Source organism: Thermobia domestica, chromosome 9 (genome assembly GCF_964235325.1).
Source record: "Thermobia domestica chromosome 9, izTheDome1.hap1.1, whole genome shotgun sequence".
NCBI classification, from domain to species: Eukaryota; Metazoa; Arthropoda; class Insecta; order Zygentoma; family Lepismatidae; genus Thermobia; species Thermobia domestica.
This window is the reverse complement of record NC_137462.1, coordinates 42,787,188-42,814,887: the sequence shown is the minus strand read 5'-3', so window position 1 is coordinate 42,814,887 and position 27,700 is coordinate 42,787,188. Positions and strand designations below refer to the sequence as shown.

At 36.4% G+C, this 27,700-nt stretch overlaps 1 protein-coding gene across 1 annotated transcript; it reads right to left on the bottom strand.

Annotated features, from left to right (window-relative positions):
* Positions 1 to 158: 158 nt before the first annotated feature.
* LOC145694608 (beta-keto L-gulonate decarboxylase-like) lies at positions 159 to 27,700 on the bottom strand. Its single transcript, XM_081770997.1, has 7 exons — positions 27,449 to 27,700; positions 20,171 to 20,269; positions 18,455 to 18,630; positions 12,147 to 12,311; positions 11,819 to 11,915; positions 8,809 to 8,975; positions 159 to 1,440 (listed from the first exon to the last, which is right to left on the bottom strand). The coding sequence occupies exons 1-7, from the start codon at positions 27,525 to 27,527 to the stop codon at positions 1,267 to 1,269; spliced, it is 957 nt and encodes a 318-aa protein (XP_081627123.1). The 5' UTR covers positions 27,528 to 27,700; the 3' UTR covers positions 159 to 1,266.

Here is a 27,700-nt window from a genome sequence, read left to right as displayed (position 1 = left end):
ATCGAACCTGTCTCTCCTACGTTAAAGACGCGTACACTAACGATATATACACGAAGGAGTTCTATAGTTTTATGAATAGACATAAGGTCATTTCTGTTCAATTATAAGAAGTTTCATTTCTGGCTATACCTTAGGTAAATTTACAATGAAAATCATGGTATGATACATAGAAACTTTTATTCGTATTAATCAATATATAATCAAAGCTCCAGTATTTACAAAAATATGCTCTAACAAATATACTGTACATTCTCAAGGAACATTTTTAAAAGTATCCATCTTTTATAAATCATCATAAAAATAAACAATCTATTATAATTAATAGTATTCATTTCACTCAAATACTATGAACGTCACAAACCCCCAACAATGCAAGAAAAAAGCGTATATAAAATTGAGCAAGGAGCACAGTGAGTAGGAATAATTATACTTGATTTATACTCGACTTACTCTCCCTCTTGCTGTTCCTTCTAATCGAGTATAGCAGACGATTCCAAATGTTGCCAAGTTTTACTCACGAAAGAACATGACAATTTTAATATATTTATATCTTAATAAACTGTCCAGGGGAAAAAATGAAAAAAGCATAAAGATATTAAAACTAGGGATCATTTGAAGCCTGAAGTAACAGGGAAATCGTTTTCTTTTGCGAGAAGGTTGCAGTAGCCCACGTAAAGTTCGCAGTAAATATAATGGCGAGACCCAGCAAGAGTTACAATGAGTCGAGTTGAGTCTTTTACAAAAGTACGATGAATGTAGTACAGCAAACACAACGAAACCACGCACAAAGGTGTTCTGTTCTTAACTCTGTTTTTGCTTCACAAATGTACCTTATCTATTATTGTGCTCGCTTAATTTAACCTGCGAAAACTGCTTTAGTTAATACGACCTGATTTCTTACGTAAATGTGAAAGAAAATACATATACAGTAAATATGCGTGAAGTATTGTTGTATCATTTGGTTGTTTTATTATTATGATTTTACTTTAATCTAGTGCCGATTTAAAATTATCTCGATAGATAATATCCGCATATTATTCGAATTCATTCTTTCGAAAATCGATACCTCGTTTATTAGAAAATTTGGCCATCAGCAGTTGATGTAGCTATTCAGTGAAACTGCTGTACAGGCAAAGAAGCAAGTATTGGCCTCACAATATATCTTCAGACAGGCAACTCAGACAAAATTCAGTCTTTTTTCTTTAAATACTTTATTAGAAATATGAACATCCATCGTACTTTTTTTTTTAAAGTAATGTTGTACATTTAGTCTCGTCCCATCTGGTGAGTTTCTTTGGGACGGTCGAATCGATAGACATGTTCTGCCAATGCAAAATATCCAAGGTAGTCTGCATTCTCCGGTTCAGTGTCGATATGGTAATGTCCTCCCTCTCCATGATGGCTAAAACAATGGAAATGCTGTACACGAAGATCCAGACCCTATCAGGAAAAAGAAAAAAAATCTTGGAATTCAATTCAATTTTATTTCGTCTCTAATTGTAATCAAAACAGCTAGGATTTTTATGGCCTTAAACCTATGCATGCATTTATGTCCTTAAAAAAATGCCAAAATATAACCTAAAAACAAAGGCGGACTGCAAGAGTGAGGGCATATCCTGCCTGAGTTATATATACAGGGTGTTTTAAAACACCGACAACGTTTGAGAGATGATTCCTGATACCAAGATAAGAGAAAAAGTATAGACCAATGTGGGTGCAGAAATCTGTCATTTCGGAATTATAGGCTGCCGAAAACATGAACTTTAAAGGTCCATAGCTCCACAACTATGGGACCTATCGTAGTCGGGTCAAGATTGCATTTAGGAACTAATATGTGCGCTATACAAAAATACATGTTTTAGAATCCTGTGGTACTCACGCAATATTTTTTATAATGGGAGTTTGGCTACGGACATATAATTTGAAGTACTCACCAACTGCCTCTTTTTATAAACAGAAGTTGTATTTACATGTATTTAAACAAATTAGTTTGAAACATAATTTTAATCTACTCTATTAATTTATAAGCACCTACGAAATGAAAATACCCATTTCAAAATATTCCGACATACGTGTTACGTGAAACAGTTACTTCGTGTGCTATATATATATTCATAAGTGTCTGAGATGGCAGCAGCGGGACATCACCACACGTGTATTGTCTCCCAGGTATCGAGAAGCCATTTATAATTTTCTCTTTCTGCTCCAGATGCAACGTGGTGATCTGTGACTGAACAATCGTCACCATGAAAGAATAGTGGGGTATGATACGCTTTCTTTACGTTTAAAGTTAGGAAGTGGTAACCATTCTGCTTATACAGAGGTTGATTTATTTATATTGAGTCCAATTTGAATATGCCACTTACCTAAGAAATTCTCAGTTTCCGCCATCGGCTGTATTTGGTCTGTAGCCCACCTACTGAGTATTGTTCGGCATTGGAGTTTCCATTGCAGGAGACTACTCTTTACAGGCTTTCCACAGGCCAGAGACGGTGCGGACTCAACGAGTGACAGGCGCCGCTTGAGGAGTCCGAAAGCACAACAGTTTATTGGGTTGATATCTGGACTCTTGACAGGGATGTCAGAGAAGGAAACTGCCGAAATTCCAGTTTCTTGTTTCCCATATGGCGATAGGATTCCAGCGATGTTTTCACCGTGTGGCTGGATGCCTTGTTTTGGTGCAGTTCAACCTGGTTCACGTCTTGTCCGTACAATACTGGGATTTCATGTTGGTATATTTCAGTCAGGAGATGTAATTTGCTCCTGTACAAAAAGCCGGCCACAATCATGAACTTATTTTGTAAAATCTCTGCGCACTGGCAGAAGAATGTGCTTCGGTCCTTGACGTCAGCAGGTCTGTATCTAATGGCACAAACTTTACCACAGTCTGTGAGGTAAATCCACGCCTCATACAGGGTAACAACAAACTTCCACCGATCATCCTCGAGATGACGTTCATACGGCCTCCTGCAATTTCTTTTTTGCTCAGCTACGTAACACAGTTTCAGAGCGTGCACACTGCTCTCGCAAACGACCGTGACCGTAAATGCCTGTGAATGGAGCGGTTGATTGACGCCTGCGATGTGCAGCATTTGCTGACTATTTGACGCTGTGTAGTAATTTTTCGGAGGTTATTTACGCCGAACCACACGCAAATAGCGGCGAGGTCCTCTTCACGGGAGGCTGGTTTCTAGCTGTTCGTGCCAGTGTAGTGGATCCAGGATTCTGTGCCGCATATTTCCGTATAATGATTCACAGTGGGACGACCTGCACAAAAAGTACGCACCTGACACATTTCTACGATGCAAGACGCTTGAACTTAGCGTCGGAAAAAGCCACAATGAACTTCTCTCAGAATCCAGTTTCGGCGGCATCAGACTACAATAGATCATACTGCTCTACTGCGTGATTAACGAGATACTGTTGCTTGCCTAGTGGCAATCTTCCTCGTGGTAAAGATTGCGCAAGCGCGGCATAGTTTCACACTGAGTTCGGCTCAATATAAATGTATTCATCTCTGTTGTTCTGACTTGAATCCGTGTGATATTCACATTTTCGGTAAGATGAAGAAACACCTCAGAGGACGCCACTATGCCTCGGGTGCAGATCAGTTGGCTGCTGTGACGGAATGGTTTGCTTCCTAGTCTAAGGACTTCTTCTACCAAGGTATTCATTAACTAGTATCCAAGTGGAATAAGTTAAAGTACATACGCAAAGCTTAACGCAAATGACGTTTGTGTAACCAACTTCTGTAATCAAGTCTTTCCATGAACCTTGTAGTACACTATGTATTCTTGTGCAAAATCAATCATCAAAAAGGGAGGGCAAGAAGTAGGGATCAAGGAAAAAAAAAAAAAATACAAGGGAAAAACCTGAAAAGTGTTCACACGGTATAATCCAAAATCTTCACAATTTTTTCTCTTCTCTAATTTTTTCTTTTTTCCTATTTTCCCCTCTTCGTATCTGATGAATCGTTTTCTCTAATTTTTCTTTTCCTTTTCTCTGTTTCCTCTTCTCCATATCTGATGAATCCTTTTTTCTAATTTTTCATTTCCTTTTCTATTTCTTTTTCATGTTATCTGAGGAATCGTTTTCTCTCATTTTCTTTTCCCCCTATTTACTCCTGTTCCTATCTAATGAATCGTTTTCTCTAATTTCCCACCTATTTTCTCCTCTTTCAATCTGATGAATAGTTTTCTCTAATTTTTATTTTCCTTTTCGCTATTTTCTCCTCTTCCTACCTAATGAATAGTTTTCTCTAATTCTTTATTTCCTTTTCCTCCTCTTCCTCTCTGATGAATCATTTTCTGTGATTTTTTGTTTCCTTTTTTCCCTATTTCGTCCTCTTCCTACCTGATGAATTGTTTGAGCAAACCTGCTCATGGTGTATATTTTTAGTGAAGAGCATGTTTTTACCACTTTTTGGTTCACGCTTTTACTATTTTTGGGTAAGTCATATTTCACTTATTATCCCCCAAATCCGAATTCCGTTGTTGAAATTACGTGCTTATTAATCTAGTATAAACATTATGTAATATATACTGTAGCGCCCCGAGTAGTTTGGGCTGCTTCTCTTCTTCTGGCGTCGGCTGGTGATTGCTAATTCGACTCCCGGACGGAGTACAACAATATCCCAAAGTAATGGAAACATATGTATAAATTTGATAGAAGTCGGAATTTATTGGTCGAAGAATATATACAGTTCAGATAGTGAAGTTTCACTGAGAGGTAAACGTCGAATGATATCTTGGTTAACAGACCAAGTCCAACTTGACACAACCGCAGGTGACAGACCGGACCTCTTCTTAAGGAGTAAAAATGCGGAGCTGACGAGCTCGAGAATGATCAAGATGGTTCCTTGTGGAGGTTTTGCACTCTCCTATTTTGGGTATCATTGACGTAAGCCTCTTGTCAGAGCCTGGCATTCGTACATCACATGATTACAATACCATTTAATTACCATATTTCTACGATAAAACTTTTAAAAAGAGATTTTAGGACATTGCACCTCTTTTCTCCAAATACTTCACAATTATCTTTACATGCATCCAGGGTGCGAATTACGGCCAGGGATGGTGGGGAAAATCTCCCTCTAGAAAGCTTTTACCCCTGGTTGGAAGGCAGAAAAAATTGCCAAAGAGGATCCTATTTTCCCCTCCTACCCTCAGCTATATTTCTTACATTATTCAAATTCTTCAATTCAAGGTGTTAAATGTAAATCCAGAAAATATGCTAAACTGTGGTTAAAAAAAGGACGTCATAGTGGTCTTGCTAATCCGAGAGCACGTAAAAGGTGTACTGCGAATGAAGGAGAGAGAACAAAATTGTTTTACTGGGGAACTATTTCATAAGGATTGTGTTTCATTATGCTTCAATGACCAAATGTTATACATGTACTTATACGTAGTGTAAGTGCTGTAGGAAATGAGGAGGAAAGATTAAGATTCTTTCACCAAGGAACTGTTCATCTTAATTAGACGTGAACCTGTACTGAGGATTGTGAAGCAAGGGTGAGGAAAGAATTTATTTTCAGCACGTTAACATGTATCTATGTTATATGCCATATGGTAGTTTGAATATATATGAATACTCTGTACAGGACCTTTCTTTTTATTTTACCTGCCATATTGTGTACATGTAACAGCAGAAGGAGATTGGTTAAATAGGTTAATCAAATACTTGTGTAGAAGCTAGCAGAAGGGAAGGTTAGGTTAGTTTTTTTGAAAAAGAAATGTTAGTGAGATCTGCTGCTGTTGTAGGTTAGGATAAAAATTATATAATACTGCTATACTTTTCCCCCAAACCTAAATCAAGTATGTTAAGTTTTATCGTTGTTGTCAGCAGGGTTGACACGATTACATAAAGTTGGTTTAAACGGAGTGTTTTTTCTCCTTTATTCCCCCCTGGAAAAATCGTCTAATTCGCACCCTGCATGCATAGGTCGTTAGTCTTAATTATACATACATCTCTAGTGTCGTGGCTACTGAATAATCCGTTTAATGCTCTATGATGTAACATTTCCTTATCAATTAATAAGTTTATTATAATCTCCGATGCTTGTGCTACGACAGTTATTGACATTAGTTGACCTTATTTACATATAAAGTACATAACACTAAACAGAGAAGAAAGAAAACAACAAAATGAAAGAAAAACAAGAGTAAAATGATACGCACAAAGGTAGATAATGGTGCCAAGATACGACACCTCTCCCCTTAAGAAAAAAAGTGTTATATTAACTAATTTTTATTATATGCCACACGTTACATAAACCTTTTTTTATTAATGTTACATAATTATTAAATACACATACACCTGTATATAATACATACATCATACTTTATTTTATACAGCAAAAGCATATTGATTGAGACTGACTTAAGGGATGGCTGAGCTGGACTGGATCAGCGACTCTTTGTTCTCCGCCTTTCTATTTGATAGCCTAGACATCGTTCCCGTTGGAGGGCTTGTTTGTGTCACCAGCTTCTCTTAATTCTAATAATTCTGATTCGCTCTTACTTAGGTTTGAGAATGCAATAGGGGTTACTGTTGCCTTATGTGGATCGGTTTGAATTTTATTTATTATGCTTGGTTTAAAACAACACAATGCTTTATAACAACTATCATCCTTATTTCATCTAGTATGCAGCTTGTAATATTTGCGGTATTTACAACAACATATAATAATAAGCACTATAATAGATACCTACCTAGGTATAAGCAAAAATTGATATTTTAGACATTTTAGAGGAATATTCAAGTATCCATTCCTGTTCATTTATAGCTTGTTCAATATCATCAATCTTATGAGAAATATATCGTAAATTATTAAAGTTGTTAATCGCATGCTTAATTGTATCTCGTCCAAACTTATTGCCTGCCCGTGAACGTCACAATAATCATAGGTGAGATTCAGTTTTGGTATTAAATCTTTAGATGTAGTATTGGATTCATAAATGATATGCGCTTGGATAATTATCTTTTTTGCATAACACTTATAATTTGGTTCTAATACTAGCTTAGATTAGTAATAATAATATAAGGTCCTTCATACACAAAATTGTTATTTTCTCTTTATCGGGACTAACAAACAACCATTAGTTTATGTCTAATTGTGTCCACAATGTTTGTTTGAGGTGAACAATTCTTCGGTTACAATTTTCAGGTAATACTGTATTCTAGTATACTGTACTAATTTTACCTCACATTCTTCATGTAAATGAGTTGACATAATTAGAAAATTTTATTTACATACATATTGGTTTGTTTACAATATTGTACACCTCGAGAATTCTACTTCACTTAGCTTGACATACTACTTACTGCTGGGTGTTACCAAGTAACAAAAATTCCTTAGTGGGTTCTCCATAAATATGTTTATTGGTGGTATTTTGTATTCTAATAGGTAAAGATACAATGTGATATATATCGTATTGTAAGTGTTCGGTTAAAGGTAAACTCATTACATAACCCACTATATTATCATGAATGAAAACATCTGAAGACATGACCTTAAGGAGCAAGTATCCATATACCAAATTAGTTCGAAAAGGTAAAGTTAGTCTAATAGGTAGACTAGTGGCACTCGCTTTAAATAGGCGGAATATCTCTGCATGAGTTATTATACGGGGTTGAAGGATTAACTTTTGAGCGTTTATGGTTGCTTGCAGTATTAGTTAGAAATCTTGTAGCAGATCGTTTAGAAGATGGTCAATTTTTTCAATGTGCTCATTACAAGTGATCCTTATTTCTAAGGTAATTAAGTTTTGAGAAATTTGTTTGGTCCTTTTATTAATTTCGATAGTTAGTTTATCTAAACTTTCTTTTACAGGGTGTAAAATTCCTGTAAAAATGAAATTTCGTGACTTTTTCATGACCTTTTCTTTACTAAATCATAAAATTTCATAACACACTGAAGAGCGAATTTGGGTGCGAATTAGACCGAATTTTCATCCATGCGATAGAAGCGTGGTTTGCTTGCAATTTGATAGCGTCTAAAGTCAACCATAAACATTGCTGGTGAATTTTGACGTTTTATAGAACAAAATTTTCCAATCTGTACTTACATTTTCACAGTTTAAAAAATCGTGACCCAAAAGCTAAATTTCGTGACTTTTTCTTGACTTTCATGACCGTTTTCTGATTTCGTGACTTTCGTGACCAATAGACACCCTGTTTTAAGTTATTTTCATTTTCTTAAATAGTAGAAATTGTTCCATTTAATGTTAATAAGGTATTCTTCACAATCATCACTTGTTCTTTACTTAATTTGATAAAATCATTTTGTTGTTGCTCTAATTTATTTATCTGCTGAGTGTACCACGCCGCATCGCTAGCATCCATTATACCAAACAATGTTTTACTAATTGTACCCACACAGTCAAAGAGACCTCGTTTTACCCTATCTTGGCAGGTTTCAGTTACCTGGTTAATTAATAGACGCATATCTTTGAACTTCATCTTTAAGGTCACGCCATTGTCGAACGTAGTATTACAATTTGTTTTACTTGACTGAAACAACTCATCATTACAAATATTTATGGTTGCCCGTACATAGCGAGATATAATAGCGAAGTTTTCATCTAACCTAGTAAGATTAACATATGTGACAAGCCTCCGTTTGGTATTATATAGCTTTGTACTCATAGTATAACACTGGGCCACACAAGTTGTTAACATTAGTTGACTTTATTTACAAATAAAGTACAGAGAAAAGAGAAAGAAAGTAAAAAACAAAATGAAAGAAAAACGAGAATAAAATGATACACACAAAGGCAGGTAAAGGTGCCAGGATACAACAATACTTACAGGATCTGCAGATACCAACGTTCCCACTACAATCAATGGAGCTGACATATTATAAAATTTAAGCCAGTTATTCAAATCATCTTCTGAATTAAGAGGGACCTCAGAGAATGCAGGCATTATGTGAAGCTTTGCTTTGCCTTTCTGGACTAGGAAAGTCCCTCCAAGTCCTGTTGAAAAGTAGAACAAATATTTACCAACACTTAGCATTCAAATGCACAATTGTCATTTTAAACTCGAAGACCAATAAAAGGTCAAAATATATAATACAAACTAAAAATGGAAACTACAGCCGAACACAAATAAACAACAACTACTTATAAATTTTACAACTTGGTTTAGCTAATAAAAATGAAACAAAAAAACTTTTAACCGTTCTTTATGCGTGGAGTTTTATTATTTCCGATAATTCCCTCACCGTCCTTGCTCATCCATGCAACAAAAAATATTTAACAAAAAAAAAAAAAAAAACTTTTTGTTTAATTATATTCACAAGTTGCGTAAAAAAATAAATATACCCTTCGGATTACACTATTTCAATTTATTATCAGATTAAGAAGGCACATTGCTGTATTTGGGTTAAGACTTTTATATCAATAAAAATTATACAAATGGTATTGTCTATTGACAGAAAATAGATGCTTTTCTTATGGATGGAGTGGATCTAGACTTGAAAATTTTGTAATGAATTTCAACGTGTCACAGCGTAGTTCATCACGTACTATCCCTGTGTATATAAACAAAACCTACTACTTTGTCCTTCTTTTTGTTTCTGTTTTCCCTTATTTTCACTGATCTTCATGTTTTGTTCCCATTTTTCAGCTGGATCCGTTACTTTCCTGGATCCTGGATCTTCTGTTCTCATTTCTACTTTATTATTGTCTTAATTTTTGTTCGCTACTTAAATTTTTATTTTTATTTATTTATTGTCTTCTTCTTATTATTATATTGTTTGCTCATTAAATACATGCAATCTTCCTTTGCACTAACCTTAAATACAGGTACAGCTACAACATGAATTCGACTTCACCGTTTCTATTCAAATATTCTTAAATTTAGCTACACTTTTTTTCCCATGTTCACTTTTTACAATCTTATTTTAAGTCTTAGGTTGACTTCGAGAGGATTAACTCAACGACCCCACTTGCGGTTTTTCTTTCAAGATTTGTCCTGCCATCTGTCCTTTTTGCCGATCCAATGCTGTTCAAGCTTATAGCATTAAATCTGCAAACCCACATATTCATGCTAAATCTCTTTCTAGCGAAATCCAATCCCTCCTGGAAACTCCCTACCCTCCCATCATCCCTGTTGTTAATTTACGAAGTTCATGGTCGGAAGTCTCTCGCCTCCGCACACCGCTAGTGAAAAAGCGCCTGAAACTCTTTCGGCTTTGTTTCACCATCTTTGTCCTCGAACTCGACTCAAAATAACACAAGAGTTCTTTCGTGGCTAAGCGGCTAGCGTACTCGCCTTTGGCATGGGAGACGCGGGTTCGATTCCCGGCGGGAGCTCATGTGTTTCGAATTCCATGTTAATCAGTAGGTCCCGTCTCATCTAGCCTCGCTGCTGAAAGAGACGTTAAACTCCAAATCAAATCAAATCAACTCGAAATAACACAAAATCCAACCGGAGATTCGCAATAATCCTACGCATTCACTTTAACAACAAAACAACTTCGACCAGTTCTCAACCTCTTTTTATCCCCCCTCACCTCCAACGGACAGAAACTCTTATCCTACGGACTAGCTTCTCTTTCTTATGTCCAATCAATCAACAGAATGCCATACCGATTTTCTTTCCTTTACCCGCAATCTTCGTTCGTCAACGAAACCAAATAGACCTAATAATGTTTCTCACAGACATCCATTATAGTATCCACAAATTCTTCATGTGTTCCTCTTAACAACCCACCCATTCCCCCTTCCTTCCTACCAGCCACGTCTGGCAATTTGTGTATCCTTTATTTCCAAGCAAATAGCAGATCTTCATTTCCCAAGCACACTATAATATTACACGTATTTCAACATGGCGCCCATCTGGACACTTTTCAGCTCTGTCTCTTATCTTTAGTTTTTTTCTTTTCTCCCTAATTTTTTACTCTCCCTGTGCTATCAAGCATTCTAGCCTTCATAGTATAGAGCGAGAGAAAGAGGTACAAAGTATAAAAGCTTATCACGTAACACTACAGAAGTAAATTACAAGCGCTTTATCATTAAGTAGTTGATCAGATAGAGAGGTGAGGAACTAAGAACAAAAGAAAAGCTTCTAAGTCGCTAAGTAATGAAAAAAAGGTGAAAAAAGTAAGAAGAAAAGTTGTGAAATGTTTATTCATTAAGAGTTCATCAGTTATGAAGGTGAAGAAATAGAAAGAAAAGTTGTAAAGTATCAATTCGCTAAGTAGATTATCAGATACAGGGGTGAGGGAAAAAAAAAATGTGAAGTGGTCATTCGTTAAGTAGTTTATCAGATACGAAGGTGAAGAAGTAGGAAAAAAAAATATGAAGAGTCCATTCACTAAATAATTCATCAGATACCGAGACGAAGAAGTAGCAACATAGAAAAATTGTGAGGTGTCTATTCATCAAGTAATCCCAGCAGATACAGAGGTGAAGAAATTGGAAGAAAAGTTGTGAAGTTGATACCCAATTGAAAGTGAAACATTTAGTGAATCAAGGTAAAACCAAGTGAATGGGCAGATTGATAACAATATCTATCAAGTATAAAACATGTTGAACTTTGGCGAAAATTCTAAAGTTTTTAGATCTTTACTAGCAAGTAAAAAACAATAACCAGTAAGCGATCTAGAACCAATTAACTCTGCTGAAATTAGTGGAACATGCTAATGACCACACAGAAGCACATTATTCAAGAACAGGAAAATGAAAGAGTTGTAAACGATAATTGATAAAAGACTTCACATATATATTCTGTCCATCAAGCGCACTCATATGGTAATCTCTTGATAGTTTCTGGAAATTTTAATATATTTGAAACAGTAAATCAAAGAACATACCAACAGGTTTATCCTTGTAATGTTCCTGAAGAGTTTTTCTTATGCTAGCTGCAAAATCGTCACTTCCGATACGCTTCTTGGATTTAACCTGAAGAACCTGAAATCGAATAAAGCAAGAAATAACGATAATACAGTCATATGGAAGAATACAGTTGTATGTTTTCTTTCATTAAATAAACGAAAGCCCGAACTACAAAATAGTACAATGCGGAAACATGCATATACAGATATCCTCATTGAAGCTCTTATAAAATACTTGAAAAATATGGAAGAAAATTATAACAACAAAATCAACACATAGTAAATAACTTGTGAACGTATAGTGTACCTTGCCAGGCTTTCCTTGACTGCAATACAAATTGGCCAGTAATGCACTTCTTGTTTCAGTATTTGGAAGTGTTTCTAAAATACAGCTACCATCTTTAGTGTTAACTTTTGCTATTCTGGTCTGATTATTCACTTTGTCTCCCTCAACTTCAAGATTTGCCATGAGCTAAAAATAGATCAAAAGAAAAAACATCTTAAATAAATGTAGACTTTTGGTACGTATTATCTTAATCACTATCTCTAGCTGATTTACTTTTTAGATACATAAATAAACATTTTTTTTAAATAAAATAACATATAACATACAACTACCGCACAACGAACATTTTGAGAATAATAGTTTCATTTACTCATTTCCCTACATAGCAAATTACATTTGACACTTACAAGTGCCTTTTTTGTCAAATTTATGAAAGTAGTTTCCTTTTTGGAAAAGAATACAAAAGCCGATCCTTTTCCATCCGAGCAAATTGAAGTTGTTGTTTACCTAAGATATTCCAGTCCGCCTCCATCAATCATACTCGATGTTATGACCGCATGTATGAACCACTGCACGACACCGCAGTTTCCACTGAAGCAGACTTCGCTGTATCTATACCACGGTATATTATTCCACTCGTGTTTGAAGACTTTCCAAAGACCATTTACCGTGCGAACTCTTTAAGTGATGAAGCGTGAAGTCCAAGGATAGAGCAATCCAAGGGACAAGCATCTGGACTCTAAATGGGAATATCCTAAAACGGAATAGCACGGATACCAGTTTATACTGTCACATGTCAGTAAAGGTCCAACAATGTTTTGGTCATATGACTTGAAGCCTTTTGATTGAAACCTGGCTCAGTTCTACACAAGTGAGTGTCATTTTCATGTAATACTAATATTTCGTCTGTGTAAACTGGAGATAAGACGTTCTTGGTAATAAGCTGCATTGATTTTAACATTCTTTTCAACCTTCGAGTAGCAAAGACCAGTAACAAACGAAATCTTTCGAGAGTTTCTAGTAACTTATGCACAATATTACAGCGATCTTTTTCAAAACACCTTTGTAGGTGATGGCCCGAACTTTTCCAGCAAGGTGTAGATCCATGCTTCATCCATTATCACAACAAATTTCCATCACACACCAGCTAGCTGGCGCTCGTAAAATCTTCTGCTCTTACTCTTCCGCTCTTCAATATGTCGTGGTGTTAATACACGTACACATGTGTTGGGGACAGTTTGCAGCCTTGATTTTGTTTTAGTGCACGATTCACTGTGGACTGGGCCGCATGTATTCATTTGACCATAAAACGGTGTGGTAATGCATTCTCATAGGCCGCTATATAACGGATTTTCTTAAGCACAGGTACATGAGTTTTCACTGACCTTCTCTTTGGATGTGATTTCGTTTGTAATGTAAGTTGTGGAGGACGGTGCTATTCATAACATTCAATTATAACACTAACAGCGGCTCGTTCTATCACAAAGCCATTGCTCCAATATTGTTCTACTACCTGGGAAATCCTGAAGTTTGAATGGGAAAGAGCCATGACGTACTCTTGCCAAATGCGATTTTTTTGGCGGTATTTTGCCCACTACATTCTCACTTTACTATACAACAGCTGAGAGATTCACTTTACTATACACCAGCTGAGAGAGACTCACTTTGCTATACAACAGCCGAGAGACTTACTTTACTATACAACAGCTGAAAGACTCATTTTACTATACAACAGCTGAGAGACTCACTTTACTATACAACAGCTGAGAGACTCACTTTACTATACAACAGCTGAGAGACTCACTTTACTATACAACAGCTGAGAGACTTACTTTACTATACAACAGCTGAGAGACTCACTTTACTATACAACAGCTGAGAGACTCACTTTACTATACAACAGCTGAGAGACTCACTTTACTATACAACAGCTGAGAGACTTACTTTACTATACAACAGCTGAGAGACTCATTTTACTATACAACAGCTGAGAGACTCACTTTACTATACAACAGCTGAGAGACTCACTTTACTATACAACAGCTGAGAGACTTACTTTACTATACAACAGCTGAGAGACTCATTTTACTATACAACAGCTGAGAGACTCATTTTACTATACAACAGCTGAGAGACTCACTTTACTATACAACGGCTGAGAGACTCACTTTACTATACAACAGCTGAGAGACTCATTTTACTATACAACAGCTGAGAGACTCACTTTACTATACAACAGCTGAGAGACTCACTTTACTATACAACAGCTGAGAGACTCACTTTACTATACAACAGCTGAGAGACTCACTTTACTATACAACAGCTGAAAGACTTACTTTACTATACAACAGCTGAGAGACTCACTTTACTATACAACAGCTGAGAGACTCACTTTACTATACAACAGCTGAGAGACTCACTTTACTATACAACAGCTGAGAGACTTACTTTACTATACAACAGCTGAGAGACTCATTTTACTATACAACAGCTGAGAGACTCATTTTACTATACAACAGCTGAGAGACTCACTTTACTATACAACAGCTGAGAGACTCACTTTACTATACAACAGCTGAGAGACTCATTTTACTATACAACAGCTGAGAGACTCACTTTACTATACAACAGCTGAGAGACTCACTTTACTATACAACAGCTGAGAGACTCACTTTACTATACAACAGCTGAAAGACTTACTTTACTATACAACAGCTGAGAGACTTACTTTACTATACAACAGCTGAGAGACTCACTTTACTATACAACAGCTGAGAGACTTACTTTACTATACAACAGCTGAGAGACTCATTTTACTATACAACAGCTGAGAGACTCACTTTACTATACAACAGCTGAGAGACTCACTTTACTATACAACAGCTGAGAGACTCATTTTACTATACAACAGCTGAGAGACTCACTTTACTATACAGCAGCTGAGAGACTCATTTTACTATACAACAGCTGAGAGACTCACTTTGCTATACAACAGCTGAGAGACTTACTTGACTATACAACAGCTAAGAGACTTACTTTACTATACAACAGCTGAGAGATTTACTTTACTATACAACAGCTGAGAGACTCACTTTACTATACAGCAGCTGAGAGACTCATTTTACTATACAACAGCTGAGAGACTCACTTTGCTATACAACAGCTGAGAGACTTACTTGACTATACAACAGCTAAGAGACTTACTTTACTATACAACAGCTGAGAGATTTACTTTACTATACAACAGCTGAGAGACTCACTTTACTATACAACAGCTGAGAGACTCACTTTACTATACAACAGCTGAGAGACTCACTTTACTATACAACAGCTGAGAGACTCACTTTACTATACAACAGCTGAGAGACTCACTTTACTATACAACAGCTGAGAGACTCACTTTGCTATACAACAGCTGAGAGACTCACTTTACTATACAACAGCTAAGAGACTTACTTTACTATACAACAGCTGAGAGACTCACTTTACTATACAACAGCTGAGAGACTCACTTTACTATACAACAGCTGAGAGACTCACTTTACTATACAGCAGCGGAGAGACTCATTTTACTATACAACAGCTGAAAGACTCACTTTGCTATACAACAGCTGAGAGACTAATATACGTATGCGTACACTTTTGTTGCTTTCTCAAACCGGTTTAACAGGTGGTGTTGTCTGCAAGGTGGTCAGATGGAAACGGATCTGTCTCTCTCGAATATGTTTAAGTTCCGCAACTCTGGGTTAGTCTGACCTCAACCCGTGAGTGTTCCACTGCCTGTTGCCCACATATAGCGTAAACATCGCTCACACAAAATAATTCCAGACTCACATATGTATTTTCTTATACTCGTAGAGAAACTCAGCCACTTTAGTCTTCATATGGCATCCAGTAGTCTTTATATGGCTTCCTATGTCCAAATCGTTCAGATGGACGGATCAGCCATTGTGTTCAGTGTTTTCACATTTCCTGTTACAAAACAAGAACTCCATATATGAAAGAAAATCGAAGTCGACTTTGTTCCCGAGTTATGGGCTTTGCAATATGTAAGAAAATGAATTTCGAAACCACACAGCGCAAAACTTTCTAGCTTTCAGGATGCGGCGTGGAAAAATTTTAGAAGAAAACACACTTGAAGAAGTCAATAATATATAACACGAAACGTTAAGAATGCTGCGAGAGGAATTTTTTATACTGATGTATCTTTGCTTGAGAGGTAATTCCAGATTCTCTACCTCCTATGAGAACACCTTCTGCAGTATCCTCATGGAGCAGGACGTTTGGGCGCGAGACGTTTGCGCGCAAAGCAGTCCACGATGAGCTGCTTCGGCGTGGTTGTACGTTCTTAACTGTTCAATGAGAATTCTGTCATACTGTCGTACAGATTCCATATCCTTATTGGAAATAATGCTTTTCTTATTTTGCCGCCCAATCGTATCGTTCTTTTACGTTAGATATATTATAAAGGACAAAAATTTGTTCAGGGGTGTCACAGACTGCCTACAGTTTTATTTGGCCTATTCTCCCTATTTCACTGTATAGCTAATACCTGTTTTTATGAAATCTGAAATAACTTTTTATTAATACAATAGAGTATCAACTATTCGACTTAATGGGCAGATCAAATAATAAAAAAGTATTCAATAAATACTTACTGAATCACCCATATCATTAAAAATACCATTTTTAATCCAAAAACAGCTCTTATTCGTTTCTTCTGACCTCTTGATAATTATTATATTGGTATAATTTATTATAGAAAATGAAAATATGGACAGTATTGTACACATTTTAAGGTAAATTTAATAATGTCTGACTCAAAAAATCAAGTACACAGTGCAGTATGAATATATAGTCACATCTTTAAAATAACTAAACATTAACAAAAACCATGCGTTTTTTTTATTTACAAATTACATTATTACATATGACTTATTTTATTAAAAGTAAATACTCTTTTAAAATTAAGCCGCATAGTACGGAGACCGGACAGTCAATAGTTTGCTAAGGTTTCTTCCCATTTCTTTTCAACTGGTAGAGACAAGTTGTGCATGATATGCAAAAACTTCGCTGTGTTCAGGATGTTATTTTTAGTTTTGCAAAATTATTTGCGGAAGTTTTTCGAAATTTCCAGTGCTTAAATATTTGGGCTCGAAATACATTATAACATATGTAGACAGGTAAAACCTATTTGGATAAAAGGTTTTGCGCCCAAACGGCCGCGTCCAAATGTCATAAACCCTATCCTTATGGCTTAAATTTATTATTATTGAATGGTTCTCTATGATTTTATATATACACATAGGGTGTCTCAAAAGTCCCCTGACATAGGGTAATTCAGTTATTATCAGAGTTACAACAAAATGTAAGAGGGAATACTGTTTCCCAATATGATGTTTTCAATCTAAAGTGAAGGATATTTTTTTTTATATACATCGGACGAGCCGTTTGGGCTGTACACTCTTTATGCGCTCAATGTTAAGTGAAAATGCAACGTTGCCATTTACCTGAATTCACAACATAAATAAATGAAGTTACTGTCTTTTACACTAATATGTCGACGGCCAGCCCCCATTCACCATACTCTTACAAAATGTATCCACCTCCCGCCCCGCTCCTCCCCTCCCCCGGCCCTTCTATTAATGGGAACGTTGCATTTTCATTTAACATTGGGCGCATAAAGAGTGTACAGCCCAAGCGGCTCGTCCGATTTAAAAAATTGCTTAACTTTAGATTGGAAACATTTGAAGACGGTTTCCCCTCTTACATTCTGTTCTAACACTGATAATAATAGAGTTACCCTATGTCAGGGGTCTTTTGAGACACCCTGTATATTACACTGCTGAAAGTTTTTGTGTTATGTAATCTCAAAGTTCATTTTCTCATATATTCCGAAACCCATAACTCAAAAACGAAGCTGATTTCAACTTCTGGTTGCATAGGTTTTTGGTTTATCTTCCTTCATTTGACTTTTTAAAAAATCACAATAACAGTATATATCATACGTGATCGATGAAAATCATCTGATCTAAGCCGAACTTGCATACCGGTAGATCTTAACGACTAGCTTAATACGCATATAAAATATTCTGGTGTGGAGGCCTTTGGTTAATTAAGAGTATAGCGTCCCGCTCAGCACAGAAAAGAAAATGTGTTTGCTGCCTCATTTGCTCTATACAACATGAAAAAAAGAAAAGACCGAAAAAACTTCAACAAACTATTTCACTTATAAAGGAAAACAGGACTACGTCATTTAGAAATAGAAACCACATCCCAAATAAAATGATATAGTTTTATTGGGACAAATTTTTCGAATAAAATTTTACCTCGCAATTGACTCCTGCGTATGGCCAAGGTCCAGCCCCTGCTCCAATAATAAAAGCGCCTGGTAGTTCTGCGAGTGTGGCCACATCTTTTAAATTGTAGAGCTTCTCTTTCTTTACAAGTGGTAGAAGATAAGGAACTCCACCAATTTCAACCAACCTATTACCACCGTTAAGACCTGAAATTGACCAAAAATTATAAGAAAGTTCAGTAAAAGAGGTTTAATATTTCAGAAAAGTAATGAGCTTCCCTTCAAGCAGTAAATGCTCTTAACAAAATTATTATTTCTAGTAAATGTTTTCACAGGTAAAAATTACGAATATCTGATGAAAGTTAGGAAGCAAATATTTATGATTTAAAACAAAACTGAGCAGTCCTTAGGAATGGGGGGAGGGGTGGTTAGAGTCACCAACCAGCTTGTGGCGTTCATGTCTTTGGCGTGATGTGTGTTCAGCACAACGACTCCCGTCGCCGTTATGCTTGCTTTCTAAACCGGAGTTCACTACTTCTTTCTTTCAGGTAGCTCCTCACGATGTTAGGTGGATGTCACAATAACAGCGACATATGACGAGTACGAACGGTCACCAATCTTTCCACTGACCACATCCGCCACTGCTTGACTTCATTGATCTCACGAAAAGTGTTATTCTAGTGCGGATAGTGCGTTAGCAAATACTTTTGATCATGACATTAAAATCAACTTCATACAAAAAAGGACTCTAGCAAGATAAAACCACTAAAAATACATATACGATATTTTACTGCATTTTAAGAAGGATATTTTTTCCTTTCTCTGTTACGAAACCAGAGGAGACGATGAAACGACCATAAGACAAATTGTTCATTGGACATCGCCCATCTCCCACACTAGAAGACAGATTTTGTCGTTCAACTGTGGAGTAGGGAACGTGAAAACATCAAGTGCAATCAATGCGCCCGCCAAGTGTGTACTACGTAATGTAATTCCTTTCCTCTAGACGGAAGGGCATAAGACAGATGCAATTAATTGTCGCATGAGTAAGGTTTATTGTGGGAATTTTTAAATGATGGCTGTGCACGACTGCTGCAGATAGTTTAAAGAAGGGAACTCTATATGTGATGACTGTGTGCACGAGTGCTGGGGAGTTTAAAGAGGAACTTACCAACGTACAAGAGAGTAGGTAATGTTGCAGCTTTGTGGCAGCACAAAATGCGTGACAAACGTGTGAATCACGTGGTTCGTGAAAGGCGTTGGTGAGGATTTCTGAGCTACCTGATCTTGGAATTTCAGGAAACTCAGCAGCCGCTTAGAGAAATCGAACTGCATCACGTAGTACATACTTAGCAAGCACTTTAATTCCACTGGGTATGTTTTCACACTCGCTAATCCACAATGACGAACAACAGAATCTGTCTTTTTGTGTGGATGGTGAGTGATGTCCAATGAAAAATTTACTTCATTCCCCTTTAGTCATCTCACGTGCTTCTTCTCTTGTGGCTTAACGGAAGCTGAAAAAATCTTTCTCGTATATCTGAAGATATCCGTTTTTCTCTCTTAAAGAAATTATACAGTAGGATAAAATAAATATAATTTACCAAGATATATATATATAAACTTAAATAAGTGATTAAAAAGCATGGAAACAAGATCTAAAAACTACGTTCCATCAATTTTTCTCGCAACAGAATGTAATCGTTTGAATTTACCACTAGTGTATTTAAATTTGAAACAAACTTACCAGAACAAGCTAATGTGAAAGGCGGTTTTGTTAAATCCGGGCAATCAACGACCTGAACTTCTACTTCTGAGAAATTTTTCTTTAGTCCTTTATTTAAAACTGAAAGAGAGAGAAAAATACACAGTTACCACAAAAACATACAGTAAATGAATTTAAATTAATTTTGTATTTATTTATTTATTGCGTATCAAATATGTGTGCAAATTGCACCTTCATATATATGTACGGTATAATATGTAAGCAAGCATTAACGTGATTAGTATTCGTCATGATTAGAGATAGTTGATTGACTACAATACACAAATGTACTATAATACTACATAAATGGGATCAAGTAGAACAAAATATTAATTGTAACAGTTGTATCTCAGAACTATTACTTGTACTTTTCATTAAGAAAATCATCAACAGAATAAAATACACCATTTAATAATAATAATAATAATAATATACACACACTTCTGCTTTAAATATAGTAACATTTTGATCCAGTTTAATGATTTGTGGTGTAGATGAACTATTTTACGAATGCTCAATTTTCTTTAGCTCATGTGTATTGAATGAAAAAATCAACAACTTAAAGGATATTAATGCTCTGATAAATCTAAACCTCAAATATTGATTATTTTCTTAAATCCACGCCTATGTGGCTATGTCCTGTAGGTAATACACTGAGGTTCTACCAAGTGTCAAATTCGTTAATTCGTGCTTAATATTTGAGTAGCAGAAAGAACATGTCATTGTTTCCATAAAACTGCGTGTTTCTTCACCATTTAGTTTTTAAAATTTTTATTTTAAGGAATTGGTGCACTCATATTTGTAATTATTGTTATTCATTTGGGAATTTTACACTATTACGTCCGCAAAAAGTGTAATGAAGTTGATCTTATACAGCGGTTGACATTTGCGGGTGGTTAGCACATTTGCCCTTAATATAAGTGGTTGCTGACTTGATTGATTAGAAAAATCCTTTTCTTTACTGTCAAATGAAATGCAAATCTATAGTTGAACAAGAGTTAGAATTCATATTTTCGACAATATTATCATAAAATCACTACTGTGAATAACGAACTTTGCAGCTAACAGCAAAAATACAAAGGTTGATTCAATTATATTGAGTCGAAGTCAATGTGCAACGATACCGCGCAGAAGATTGCATGTGCAACCCATCGCCGTGAGATTGCCACGAGGCAAGCAACCGTATCTCGTTAGTCACGTAGCAGTCCAGTGTGGTTGAGCTTAGTTTGATGCCACCCAAACTGAACAGATTTTGAGTGGAGTTAATGGCGTAGCGCGTCACACAAATATGTCAAGTGCGTAATTTTCGTGTAACTCGTGTCATTGTGAATCGTATTATACGGAAATATACGGCACAGACTCCTGGACCCACCACAATGACGTGAGCAGCTAGAATCTCTTCTTGAAAGAGTTCATGATTGTGATTGATTTCCTGTATAAAGGCACACTGCATCTGTGAAAGGTGGAGCGAAACGTCAAAATCAATGCTGCATACTACCAAACTTATGTAACTTAAATGTACCCGCATGAAATCCCAGTACCGTATGGACAAGACGTGAAGTAGGTTGAACTACACCAAGACAATGAGGCATCCAGTCAAACACGTTGAAAACATCGCTGGAATTATATTGCTGTATGGAACAGGGACCTGATATTTCGGCAATCCCCTTTTCTAACATCCCTGCCAAGAGTCCAGATGCCAGCCCAATGGACTATTGTGCTTTCGGATTCCTCAAACGGCGTCTGTCCCATCGCCGAGATCGGACCGTCATCGGCCCGTAAAGAGGAGTGGACTGCACTATCTACGGTTCAGCTGCAACCTTGTTTTCTGCAATGGAAATTTTATGCTGGGCAATAGTCAGTAGTGGTACGCTGCAGATCGAACACAGCTGGTGGTAGAACCACATTCAAATTCGGTTGAATGTAAATGAATCAACCTATATACTTCCAAATAAATGTTTTGGTGTCTCTGTTTCATAACATTTTACAACTTGTAAAAAGGATACCTATAAACTTAGAAGCTTTGAGAAACGGGTTCCGGGAATCGAAACTGGGTCTCCCATACTAAATACTGCCACTTAACCCCGAGCTCGATTTTAGCACTTTGAGAGAGAACTTTGAATTAAGAAGTAAATTAGTAAGCCATAAATACGGATGTAAAAGCAAAAATGCCGAACACATATCACCTAATAAAACTAATATATTTCTGGAACGGTAGCTCCTTGGGTTTTGTGTGTATATATAGCATGACCGCACGAGTTGATACCCGAAGTGAAATGAAATCTTTTAAGTTTAAGGTCCCACAGTTATGCCGGCTAGGATAAAGGAGAGGGTGATGATAAGAAAGTGGGAGGAAATGGGAGAACCCCGAGAAAACCCATGCACATGGTGTTTGTTCACCACAAAGTTCACTTGGCGCGAGCTGGGATCGAACCAAGGACCCCACGCATCAGAGGTGAACGCTCTACCTCTGAGCCACCGCGGCCCGATACCCGAAGTGGTTAATTACAACTCTTATTACAAACTGACATATTTTACTGACATTAATTTATAACATCTGATTGAGAATATATAATTTCTAGCTATTACTTTCTCGGTTTTCATTATGTAATGGCTTCTTCTGATGCTTCTAGCTAAAGACCTTATCAGGAGGTGACTTTCTTCCCCAAGGGCTTGGATGCAATCAACCGAAATTTACCATTCTTCCCCACATTTCTATATATTTTGCTCCCAAAATTTACCATTCTGCTTCCCAAATGTTTCTTCCCTCCGAAATATGCCATTTTCCAGTTTGATTATACCACTTTTATGTCCCTCCTTCCCAAATATTCTCATGGAAGCAACCTGCGCCTTAAAATCCGTCTGTGGGCACTCCTAAATCCTACTCTTTAGCGATCAAGTCATTAGCTGGGCTATAATAATAGACAATTTAAAAATATTATAGTACGGTCGTTACATCTCTGGCTCTGACAGTTCTGCATGTGGACAAAACAATGTTGCCAATTTGTCCTTTATACACTATTTTCTTTGGCTTCGGTTCTGAAGAACTAGCCCTTGTTACCAAATAATAACAACACTTCTTAACAGCACAGCCAAACACACATAAAGAAAAGGAAAAAAAAGCTGCAATAACCAAACACGACCTCAAAGCAATTTTCACTGTACTATGCACAAACAAAAGGAAGAATACAGAGCGGCAAGAACGTCTGGTTTCCATGCCAGCACGGTGACAGTTCGGTCACTCATTGGGCCTTATGGGGGGCTGGGGTCAATGTAGTATGAACCCTCGCTTTCTTTCTCGCATAGCTGTCACAGCCAGAGATACAGCAGCGATACTATATACATTGAACTTAAAAGTACCCCAGCTGACCTGACAAATCAGAAAAAAATGCAAAGAATTACTCAACCAACCAGTGACATAGGGTGAAAACAAAATTATAAGTTTCTTTCGTGTATTCAGCAAACACGACAGAAAGGTTTAAGGAACGATCTCTCACCTTCTGTATCCACATAACATCATTCACACATTAATTCTAGTTGGTGTAATGGAACAAACAGTAACTGGATCTTTAGTAGTTCAACAAAATGGCAAATGCACACATGAATATGTAAAAAGATTTGGAAACGAAAGATGTAGTTAAACAAATTTACAATATCGCAAGACAACAAGCGACACCACCCAAGTGGGAAAGAAAAACCTAAGAGAACAAGTGGAGATTCACTGCGAAAGGAAGAAAAATTCATGATAGAAGAAGGGATCGCTTTGGAAACTTACTGTACTCAGAAAAATAGAAGAAAGTACACTGAAGACTGAAAGTCGAATGAAGGAATGATTCGGAGTAACTCCAAATTAGTGGTTTCAAAAATTTTGAAGCGAAATTAGAAATAATAAAGCCACTAGAAAAGAATGGAATTACAGTGAAAACATGGACGGCCATTGGTGAAGACACTATAAGACTTGATGAAGAATGTATCGTATATACAGAGAAGAAAATTAGGAAGAAAAGGAGACGCACAAGATTAAAGGAACTACAAAATATAAAACTAATTTTCCATGTCACCAGCGTATTGAAAAAAAAAAGAAAAAAGAAAAAAAGAAAAAGAAAGAAAAAAGTAGAAGGATGGCTCAAGAATAAGATCACGATAGAATAATGTCATCTAAAGGACAATAGATTCTACCTTTAAATTGAAGTGAAAAACGAGATATTCGCAGAAAACTCCATCTGTTTATTTCAGAAACCTGAAAACGCCTTCGATAAGAGTCATCACGGCAAACAGTATGGAAGAAAGAATGGTCCGCACGAAGTATACAGAGTCCATGCTTAAAGAAATGTTGGGGGGCCACATGATTTTGAAAGTAAAAGTAGAGTTCAACCAAGATTCAACTCTTTTATTTAAATATTGTAATAGAACACGAATGAGATGAAGTGTCATTCTGCATACTCTATGCAGATAATACTGTACTCTGTGTTCAGTCAAGAATGAAATAAATAAATAAATGAAAAGTTAAAACAATGGACTAGAATGCTAAATAAAATCGGATTAAAGTGTACAGAAGAAAAGCAGAATGTATCTATGGTATTGTATTGCGATAATGCGAGAAAGTGACCTGATTTTAGATGTATGTGACCTGATTTTGGATGAAAAGAACATAAGCAGTTCTTAGTTATAAGATGATCCTAATGTATCGAAGAATATGCATGACCCGCTATTATGTATATCCTAGAACTATAGCCCATAATATAGTTTCAATATTTCTTAATATTTCAAAACACAATTTCGGTATAACTTTAACAGAAGGCTGCTACTTTTAGAGGCATGCTCATTCAAAATTTTGGCACTAAATAAATGATTACATGCATTCCTGAGTTTAAGTTAATAATTATAAGAATGCATCAGTTTAGTTACTTTAGTCACAATAAACCTACATAAATAAAATGCAGCTTCGTAACTTGTGTTTCTGTGAACATTGGCTTGTCTATATATTTCAACCACTTCCTTAACTGTGGCCGTCCTCAAGGTAGCATCATCTATTTACAGTGTAGTGCAACTCTTCTTAAATTTTATCCTCTTTTCCTTGTGTACCTAATTTATATATTTTAATTTATATGAAAGTAGTGAACTTCTCATGAATTTGCAATTATACAGCGTTTTTCCCATAAACTAAAATATAAACTGCGTACACAAGGAAAAAGAAGATGAAATTTAATAAGATGAGTTACAAGACTCGCACTTACCTTTAAGTAGAAGATACTACTTTGAGAACGGCAACAGTAAAGGAAGTAATTGAAATATTCAATCTCATTTTATATATTGAAAACCTTTTTATATTTTCAAGTCCTTTACTACGGATAAAATAAATATGAAAGATGATTGTATTAAATACGATTGTCTACCGGTAGTGTATTTCTGGATCGTATACTGAAGCGGTATTTTATATTTACAAGTGGACTGTTACAAGTGTGAAAACATGACAAGTTCTACTGAAACTCGTATCATTGCCAAAACACGGTCCATGTTCAGTTAAGGGTGTCCAAAACTACACTGGACCCCCTTAAGCTAAGTTAACCTAACTTGACCTAAGCTAACCTAACCTAATATAACGTTATATTATGTAATCAAACGAAAATCAATAGAAAGAAGTGGTGTCAAAGACACTGGACCCCCTTTACGGAACATTGACCAAAACCACTCGTTTTGACTATCCTCAATTACGCATATACGCACCATCGCTGAAGCGCCTGCTCCCTTCGGACGCACACCCGAGCTTCGCCCTGATCTGATTCGGTTAGAGCATTTGTGTTTTTTATTGGCTACCTAGCACACGTTGGTTTGTTTTTAACTGTATTTTTTATGCCATACATCCGATCCAAAACTTACTTGCGATTGCCCCTTGAATTTTATCTATACTAAACGAGGTAATGTCATATCGCCCAGCACAAATCTTTTGGAGAACAATAAGAAATAAATTCGTGAAACAATTTTAATTTTTCAACAATTACTTCGAGAGGTGTGCCAAAAGTAAACCTGTACAAAAATTAGTGAGTGCATATGAAAGTGTACAAAAGCTGTATTTTATGTTTACAACTGTAACGTTACTAGTGTGAAACCGTTAAACCATTAGAAGTGCTATAGGAACTCGTATCGTTGCGAGGAACCATATGTTTTCACTAAGTTTGCTTACGCGCATACGCAATATCGCGGACGCACCGCACTCTAAGCGGGGACCTACCAGCTTCGCCCTACTTGAACCCGGTTAGATATCATTCGTCCTATTTAGCGTCACCTAGCACAGGTTGATTAGTTTTTGAACTGGTTTTCATATTATATATCTGGATAGTGTGTTTATACGCAAGTCGTGAAAGAATTATAATTTTTAACAATTACTTCTGGTGATTATCTTAAAAATAATCTGTACTAAATGGTGCATTGTCATGGTCCCAACATAAACCTTTTGGATGACAATAAAATGGAAATTAATGAAGGAATTTATAATTTTTCAACAATTACTTTGAGCGACGTGCCTAAACTTGACCTATACGAAAAGGTACAAATACAAAATACAAAGTGTGCTCTTTACCTTGTAATATTCCATAAGGAAGACATGATGAAGTGCGCAAAGCTCTCCCACTCGTAAAGCATGTGTTTTATACCATATGTAGTATTCTTCCACCATTTTCATTTATGATTATACCGACCGTAGCTTACGCGCCTGCTCCCAAGGACGCTCTGCTACGCCGGTCCCGCGCTGCGCTCCTGCCCTAACGCGATTACACAATGTTCGTGCTTTTTAGTGGGCATTTAACAGAATTTGGTTTGTGTTCTATGTACTGTAGTTTTAATGCTGTATCTTCACCCGCTGTAGTTATATTCAGCCTTTCTAAAGTAAATCTGCATCCATTAATCCAACTCCTCTTTTAAGAAACACTTTCAAGGCAGTAAGACTGTATTTCCTGCTAAGAGAAGTCAATATTTCATGAATGGAAATATCTCCCCCCCCCCAAAAAAAAAAAAAAAAAAACAGGAGAGTACGCAATCTTATAGGATTGTTTCTACTTCGGCTCCCATTTCCAATCACATTTCACTGTCCAGGTCCACTCCTCCTGACAATTCGTTCTGGTACTACTGTTAAAATTTAAGGCATAGAGTCTACATAGAACGAGAAATATGTATTTTTTATTTTAAAAATTAATGAACAAGCGATAAAAACACAAAGTATGTTCTTAAGACTACACTTTAACAAACCAACGTAACAATTACCTCCTGCTATTTCCTCCAAGGGTGGACAAAATAGTGGTTTCTTTTCCACCGGAATTTCAGCCGCTTTCAATGTAGTCATTGTTGACGCAGTAACAAAATTCCTTCGTGCGAGAACAGAAGCAATAAAAGTACTTCTCCGTTATCACGTATGAAGACTTTTATTTGCTTTCAGTTGCTGATAAACCAGTTTCTCCGCTCGGCCCGTTGCCAGCTCATCCGTGCGATATTATGGAAAGCCATTTCTGTCATCAC